General features: G+C 35.5%; 1 protein-coding gene across 1 annotated transcript; it reads right to left on the bottom strand.

Annotated features, from left to right (window-relative positions):
• Window positions 1–512: 512 nt before the first annotated feature.
• LOC143725502 (ras-related protein Rab-39B) lies at window positions 513–6,789 on the bottom strand. Its single transcript, XM_077217963.1, is given in 2 exon segments — window positions 513–981; window positions 6,570–6,789. Coding segments are annotated over 2 exon segments (600 nt in total). The 5' UTR covers window positions 6,788–6,789; the 3' UTR covers window positions 513–599.
• Window positions 6,790–9,357: the final 2,568 nt, after the last annotated feature.

Raw genomic sequence — 9,357 nt, 5'->3', positions numbered from 1 at the left:
CAAACTTTACCTGTCTAGTAGAATCTTCGCGACTGCGGCATCAGTGGGAAGCCCAACCTGTGCTTTTAGCGAATGCCAGCGTGTGAAATATTCACTCTGGTCTTGTTTCTATATTCTGCAGCCTTTCTCTTCTTATCATACACTTCGTATAGATTTTTTCTCTTTCGACCCTCAGCCATTTTATAAGGAATGGCTGAAACCGTAACTCATCACACATAATACACCTGAAAGTGCACATGCGCAGAAGGGACGAGCACTTACGACGGCCTTACGTAAACATATCACCAGAATGATTGACACTTAGGTGGACCAATAGTATAGGCTACCCACCCGGAAAAAGAAAATCCTCCGCTATACCTTTAAATTACTAAGTATGAAAAAGTTAAAAAGATAAATAAATCATAAAAAGATAAATTTTAAAAAAAAAATACAGTATCAGTTATAGAACAATCAGAAATCAGTCACTGGCACTTGTAATTAAATATTGAATATTTAATTAAATATTTGTGATGTTTAGTGGTTTATGTCTTCCATTTTTTTATTTTGTCACAATACATGATTACATATGGCAATGGAAAACATGCAGTTTCATGTTGACTTCATTTGTGATTTTCCACTGGCTTATTTTTGTGGATCTTGCCCCAGCTCTCATGCAAGTGCACCTCTCCACTCAGATAACCCTGATAAATGCGCTGGGTCAACAGTTCAAAAGCTTCTGCCACATTGTGTCTGGTTTTGGCTGAGGCTTCGATGTATGGCGCTCCCAATTCACATGCAAGCTCCTTCACCTCGTATTGATTCACCTTCTGCTCTTTTATGTCGCACTTGTGTCCCACAAGCATGAATAGCATAGTGTACGGCTGCACAAAATTGCACACCTCCTTGTGTCGCTGCTTAATGTAGTTGAAAGACTCCCGATTACCCAGATCAAACACCAGCAGGCATCCAGCTGATTGAGGGATGGAACAGCAGATAACACGCCTGAAAACATGACAGCTTATGAAGTCAAACACACTCTGTCTGTCAAACACACTAATGTTAGGTACCTTTGAGAAGTATAGGCCTATGCATGAAAAAAATATGTTTTAAATATTTAGGCCTAAATTTAAGATTTATGCAGGCCTTTGAATTGCATAATCCATTTGGATTACACCCTTTTAAAATAAACAAACGAATAAACTAAACTCGACTTCCACTTTTTGATAGAGGAAGGGTGTTACTGCTCCAGGATCCTTTTACTGTTCATAGTCTTACAGAGTCATATGATGACAGGCGGAGTTTATTTGAGAGTAGGAAGTTTAGTCAAAACCTCTGAAGATAGCTGACAGAATTTCAGTGTCACAATAAAATAATAATTTACTGGAAGCATTTACTGTAATTAAATGAATATATAAGGACATTATTAAGTCTCTTATGCTCAGCAAGGCTGCATTTATTTGATCAAAAATATAGTAAAAATGCAATCTTGTGAAATATTAAAATTTAAAATATATTTTTTAATGTATTTTAAAATTTAAATTTAAATTTGTTCTGACAAATCTGAATTTTCAGCATCATTACTCGCGTCTACAGTATCACATGATCCTTCAGAAATAATGGTAAAATGCTGAATTGCTGTCCAAGAAATATTTGTTAAAAACAGTTGTGCTTTTGCTTTGAAACCATGTTTATCTCTTTACCCCAACTTTTGATACATTTATTATCTTGCTGAATAAAAATATGATATTATTTAAATCTGCAGTCCTTAGTTTTTTCTCTTTGTCGCCATCTCTGTTCGAACTCTGCAATTGCAGTTATTCGTGGAATAATCAACTTCACGTGGGTTGTGCCTCAGCACGGCACAGCGCGGATGAATCCAATATTTTGATGAGGATGTGCGGCTGTCAGTCACCACGCCGGTGTGTGGATAGTGTCATTCATAATCACAGATTTTACTTTTTGAAAGTGTGACCAACGTAAGAATTTTAACCAGTAAATGTCATCTGAAAAAATAAGTAGGCTAACATCCACTTATGTTCTGACCAACTAAAAGCATAGCAGTGAATTGCGCTGATTAAATCTGACGATCGCTTATCATATCTCGTCAAACCGTGCAAATTATACTTTGTTCTCAAGTTGTTAATGTTAACAATATCAGCATTGCGTGACTACATTTAATGCCCATCTGATATTTATCCTTGTTTTTTTCATGGGCCCGGTTGAAGTCTCTTATTTTCTGTAACCCCTCCGAAGTCAGGAGTCTTTTGCATTTTACAACGGGTGAATCTCCAGTTGTCACTGGTGATTTTCATTTTAACCTTTCTGGATCCGCCATCAAATTGATAAGTTTAATTATATCAAGTGCTGTGAGAAAAGGCTATAAATCTCCACCTCCAACATTCTTACACGAAATAGCCTGCTAGCCAAGACACCTTCTTTATGTGTAGGCTACAGTGACGTAATTACGCAAACATTTCCCGCAAAAATCCACCAGTAGCCTACACTGGAATTAAAAACATTATTATAAGCTTACCATTTTGAATCAAGCTAAGGCAAGCAGATAGTTTTGAACACTGGCTGCATGTACTTGCTCAAATTTATTTTGGATAATTTTTAACGGCAAAAAGTTACGGCCTGCAGCTTTAATATATAATTTTATATACAAGTCCTTCTAAAAACAATTAGCATATTGTGATAAAGTTAATTATTTTCCATAATGTAATGATAAAAATTAATTTTGGGTTTTCATGAGCTGTATGGCAAAATAATCAGTATTAAAAAAATAAAAGACTTGAAATATTTCAGTTGGTGTGCAATGAATCTAAAATATATGAAAGTTTAATTTTTATCATTACATTATGGAAATAATGAACTTTATCACAATATGCAAATTTTTTGACAAGAACCTGTACACACATACATACACACACATACACGCATATATCAACACAAAAAAACAGCACTTAATGTAGGCCTACAATATAATAGTTTTTTAACGTCATGAACTCTGTTTCCAGGAGTAGGCCTAGTATCAATCGCTATTTTTCTGGTACAGCCTGATGCCTGCTGGCGTTTGATCGGGAGTCTTTCAACTACATTAAGCAGCGACACAAGGAGGTGTGCAATATTGGGCAGCCGTACACTGTGCTCTTCATGCTTGTGGGACACAAGTGCGACATAAAAGAGCAGAAGGTGAATCAATACGAGGTGAAGGAGCTTGCAAGTGAATTGGGAGCGCCATACATCGAAGCCTCAGCCAAAACCGGACACAATGTGGCAGAAGCTTTTGAACTGTTGACCCAGCGCATTTATCAGGGTTATCTGACTGGAGAGGTGCACTTGCATGAGAGCTGCAAGATCCATGACAATAAATCAGAGAAAAACAAGACCAACCAGGATGAACCAGCTGAAAACAACAAATGTTGTGCTTCATAAAGCCAACAATAAACTGAATTGGCCATTCAAAAGTAGCCATGAAAATAAAAAATATATGCAAAACATCATACACCACTATAAATCAATAAATAAGTTTGCTATAAATAAATATTTCATTTTGTTATATGGTCTGCTGAAAAACAAAAACGTGTTCACACAAAATGTCTCAGGTTGACTAGTTCATTAGGGCTGGGGAGACGCTGGGAGCTGACAAAAGCAGACAGTGTAAAGTTTACACACTCTGTGAAGAGACAGCAGGAAAGCAGGTGTTGCACAAGCACAAACCGAAACTCTCAAGACTCTTTAATGCAGATAGGGACACCCCCAATTTACTTATCAGTTTTATTATCTGCGTTTTTATACAGTATATTTTTATTTCTTAAGCATGATATTTTTATTTGTCATGCATCTGTTGTGATCATTTTATGGTTATTTTAATTCCTTTTTATGTAAAGCACTTTGAATTACCAGTATGAATTATCATGTGTAAACAAACTTGCCTTGCCTTCATTAAAGTGCCCCAGATTTGTGAAAATGACCTTTCATGTAGTGTGTAACATGGCTCTAAGTGAATGAAAACACCCTGCAATGTTTTAAATCTGGAAGTACACCGTATATAAAGTTATTGTCTTTCAAAAGTAAGAGTCGACTCTTGAAATGAAATTAATCGTTTTTCAAACGAGTAATAAGCCGTTTCGTTGTGACGTCAAGACGAAACATTTGCGTATATATATACAGGTCCTTCTCAAAAAATTAGCATATTGTGATAAAGTTCATTATTTTCCTTAATGTAATGATAAAAATTAAACTTTCATATAGTTTAGATTCATTGCACATGCACCAACTGAAATATTTCAGGTCTTTTATTGTTTTATTACTGATGATTTTGGCATACAGCTCATGAAAACCCAAAATTCCTATCTCAAAATATTTGCATATTTCATCCGACCAATAAAAGAAGTGTTTTTAATAAAAAAAAAAGTCAACCTTCAAATAATTATGTTCAGTTATGCACTCAATACTTTGTCGGAATCCTTTTGCAGAAATGACTGCTTCAATGCAGCGTGGCATGGAGGCAATCAGCCTGGCAAAGACCAGGTCTGGAATCGGTCCTTCTCCACAATCTTCCTCAGGGTCCGGTCACCTCTTCTCGTTGTGCAGCGTTTTTTGCCACACTTTTTCCTTCCCACAGACTTCCCACTGAGGTGCCTTGATACAGCACTCTGGGAACAGCCTATTTGTTCAGAAATTTATTTCTGTGTCTTACCCTCTTGCTTGAGGGTGTCAATGATGGCTTCTGGACAGCAGTCAGGTCGGCAGTCTTACCCATGATTGCGGTTTTGAGTAATGAAACAGGCTGGGAGTTTTTAAAAGCCTCAGGAATCTTTTGCAGGTGTTTAGAGTTAATTAGTTGATTCAGATGATTAGGTCAATAGCTCGTTTAGAGACCCTTTTCATGATATGCTATTTTTTGAGATAGGAATATTGGGTTTTCATGAGCTGTATGCCAAAATCATCAGTATTAAAACAATAAAAGACCTGAAATATTTCAGTTGGTGTGCAATGAATCTAAAATATATGAAAGTTTAATTTTTACCATTACATTATGGAAAATAATGAACTTTACCACAATATGCTAATTATTTAGAAGGACCTGTATATATGTGTGTGTGTGTGTTTGTATATGTATATGTATATAATTAAATAATAAAAAAATGGTGCTCAACCAAACAAAAAAGAGGTATAGAAACACTTGAAGTTTCAATCTGTCAAATCCAAAATGTGTGTTGAGTTTGATTTATATGGGTATCAGTAACAAAAGGATATATAGATAAATATATTTGTATAGCCCTTCTTAATATTATTCAATCTGAATTTCTTTCTTTCAGCATAAACAGGAAACAGATAATTTCGGTTAACACTTTATACAATAAGGTTCATTAGTTAACATTAGTTAACTACCTTTGTTAACATAAACTAATAATGAAAAATACTTCTACAGTAATAAGATTATGGAATCGTTTTATAAGATTACCTGAAGATAGACTTGGAAAGTTTTTGATTGGGACAAAGCTCACAATTATCCTTGGTCAATGGAGGTCCTTGGAATACTTTCATCAGTAAAAGCACAGTATATATTTACAAATACTTTACAATGTGATGTATCTCAGGTCAGGCAGTTTTTGTTTAATTCTTATAAAGAGCAATGGCAACGGCAGGTGTTAAATAAGCCCAAATTGAGAAGTCACTTTAAAAATGAATACTCCACAGAGCCTTATGTCAAATGCTGGCTAACTAGATTACAGAGGTCTTTGTGTGCCCAGCTTAGAGCTGGGGTGTTGCCCTTGCAGATCGAGGTGGGGCACTATAAAGGTGTCCCAGAAGAGGATAGATTATGTGTTTTGTGGGATTTAATGGTTGTTGAGGATGAATGGCATTTTTTGTTTTTTTAACCTTTATATCATGAATTAAGAATGGGTATGTTTGAGAGAATTCAATATAAAAAGCCTGATTTGTTTTGGATGACAGATGGGGATATGTTGAATTGGCTCTTTGAAAATGAAATCTATAGTTTGGCTAGATATGTGGAAAAGGCGTGGAAACTCAGGCAAAGGAATTTATATCCTGATCTAAATTGACGGTGTCTTGTCCTGTTTTGTTTGTTTATATTGTGAAAATGATGGTAATGTATCTTTTATGATGGTCATCTTCCTATGTGATTTGTATGATGGTCATCTTTTTGTATTATGTTTGTTTTATGTCATTAGTGTCTTTTAAGCCTATGTGGGCTGGGCATGTACGTGCAAGACACTTTAATAAATAAAAAAATCATAATAATAATAATCTACAGCATTTATTAATCTTAGTTAATATTCATTTTTGCATTTACTAATAGGCTACATGATTAAAATGAAAGGTTGTATTTGTTAACATTAGCTAAAGCACTGTAAACTATTTTTTCATCAGCTGAACTAACATTAACAAAGATTTATAAATATACTGTAACAAATGTATTGCTCATAGATAGTTCATGTTAGTTAATAATGTTAACTAATGAACCTTATTGTAAAGTGTTACCCAATTTTGTCAGTTCGGTTCGTATTATTTTGGGCTTTAAAGAAAGCGTGAAGATGTTGTGTATTCTCACTGCTTACCAAAACGATTCATGACCGGCTGTATCGAAAATCCGTAGATTCACTCTCACCCCAGGCTCCACTTCTCAGATGTGATTGCAGAAGTCCACTCCAATAGTACAACAAATTCTCTCTGAATACTGGCCCTGTGTGTAGCGCCTCAGCATACATGACTTTCCCACATTATCGTAACCTATCATGATCATTTTAAAACGGTACAGGCACTCAGTGTGACTCATGACTGCTGACACTGCTCCAGGATCCATAAAGATCTGGCCAGAAAAACTGAGAACCCATCAAATTATAATTGATATTCAGATTTCAATTTTATGTAGAGTTAAGGCTACAATTCAAGTTTTAAATTTCAGGATCTGTACTTTGTTTTTGAACAGTTTTCCAGCTTGAATGTCGAAGGGGTTGGAATTTCTATTGTTGATTTGATTTGTGTAACTACTTCCTGTTTATAGTAAGTCAGTTGTCCAACAGGTTCATATGATCATATGACACAGAAGTGGGAGTTATTTATTTAACAGGTCGGGTTTATACGAGCATAGGATGTATTTTTCAAACTCTGATGATAGCTGACAGAAGTTCATGATACAATTAAATCTTTGTGTGTGTGTGTGTGTGTGTGTGTGTGTATTATACAGTCATGTGAAAAAGAAAAGACACCCTATTGAATTCTACGGTTTAATTTATCAGTACATAATAAAAAAATCATCTGGTCCTTGGCAGGTCTTAAAATGCAACACAGATGACAAATTACAGAGTGTCATTATTTATTTAACAAAATCTAGGCCAAAATGGGGAAGCCATTGGTGACAAACTAAGTACACCCTAACTGCTTCCCTAGGAATTAAGAGGGTAAGTAGCAGTCAGGCGCTGCTAATCTAATGTCTTTAATTAACTGATCATCAGCAAGCGTGACCAATTCTATAAAAGCAGAAGTTCTGGCAGTTTGCTGGTCTGGAGCATTCAGTTGTGTGTTAACACAATGCCAAGGAGGAAATACATCAGCAATGATCTTAGAGATGCTGGGATGATCTGGGATGCGTTATAAGGCCATTTCCAAACAATTTGAAGTCTATTATTCTACGGTAAGAAAGATTATTCATAAGTCGCCCAAGGTCAGACTTCCTACCAAAGTAGAGTCAAATGTGAGGCCATCTGTCCGACAGCTAAAGCTTGGGTGAAATTGGGTCATACAACAGGACAATGTTCCCAAGCACATCAGCAAATCTACACCAGAATGGCTGAAAAAGAAAAGGTGTTGCACTGGTCCAGTCAAAATCCAGACCTCAACCCCATTGAAATGTTGCTGCAGGACCTTAAAAGATCTGTGCATAAACAAATGCCCATAAACCTTAATGAACTGAAGAGGCGTTGTAAAGAAGATTGAGCCAAAATTCTTCCACAACGATGTGAGAGACTGATAAAGTAATGTAGAAAACGATTACATCAAGTTATTGCTGCTAAAGATGGTTCTACAAGCAATTAAATCATAGGGTGTACTTAGTAACACATGGATTCTCGTTTAGGCTCTATTTTTGTTAGATAAATAATGACCGGGTATACATTATGCGTTGTTGTTCATATGACGTTGTATTTGCCTAACTTTAAGACCTGCTAAAGACCAAGGCCCGAATGTATAAAGCAGCTCAGAGTAAATTTTTAGACTTTAAGTGTCAAAATTCTAAGAATTATATAATTTTACTCATTACTTTATAAGTGTGATTCATAAAGGTTCCTGACTAGGTCTCAGCTCCTACATTTTTAAAGACATCGAGAGGTGGAGAGTTATCCTGACCTAGGAGTAACAATATGGCAGCAGAGAGGAGACCACCGCACACTTTCAAACAAAAACAGTGTTTTGTAACCGACCTTGTAAGAAATGGAATATATATATATATATATATATGGCAAAAAAGCAAACTACAGCTACACGTTTTAGAAAAAAAGCTCACAGGAAAACGAATACATTTACAACAGCATAATCAGTTATTCATATTTCACTGGTTCTCTCTTGTTTTTGCATGCGTTCATAATTTCTTTGCATGATTTGATATGTTTCATTGCGTTATCACAAATAAAACAAATTGACTAAACTACGCAATAAAAAAGCACTAAACTACGCAATATGCTTACAAAATCTTTAATGCATTTTTTATAATATTTGGATAAAGTGTGAAGATGTAAATTATCCTAGGCTGGTCAACACTTTTGGCCACTACCGTATGGCAGTTCATTGACTTTCCAACTGATCTTCAAACCATGCAGCAAAAGCAAACCACTTTTATGAGGATTTCAAGCTTCTCTGGAGTTGTTGGAGCTGTAGCTGAAACTCATGTTCGCATCATTGCTCCAACTATAAATGAGGAGACATATCATTATAGAGAAGGATTCCGCAGCATCAACACAATTTTGTTATAATTTTGCACAATGCAAATCAATTTTAAATATTAAAAGAAAGTTTCAGTGTCAAATGATTGATCTTTAATCTGCTGTGACTTCAACCTTGCAGGCTCACTATTGGCTGATTCAGAGGTCGGCCATTTTGGGTTGACATCATTGTAGTCCTTAGTTCACAACCATGTTCAAAAAGTCAAGTAAAGATTTATCTTTTAAGATAAGTCTCCTCTTAGACAAGTCCTACGTTTTACTAAGACTTTTTGACACTTAAGTCAAACTTGACTATTCTTAAAATCATTTCTGAGAAGTTTTATACATACGGGCCCAGATGATGTTTTTATTATGGCCCGACACTTAAAACCATAGAAATAGGAAGTGTGAGCAGTTTAATGCACCTTAA

This window comes from Siphateles boraxobius, unplaced genomic scaffold, assembly GCF_051911475.1.
Source record: "Siphateles boraxobius isolate OS27281-9 unplaced genomic scaffold, OSU_SipBor_1 12, whole genome shotgun sequence".
In the NCBI taxonomy this organism is placed as follows: Eukaryota; Metazoa; Chordata; class Actinopteri; order Cypriniformes; family Leuciscidae; genus Siphateles; species Siphateles boraxobius.
The sequence above is the reverse complement of the archived record's forward strand: the minus strand, read 5'-3'. Positions and strand labels throughout refer to the sequence as shown.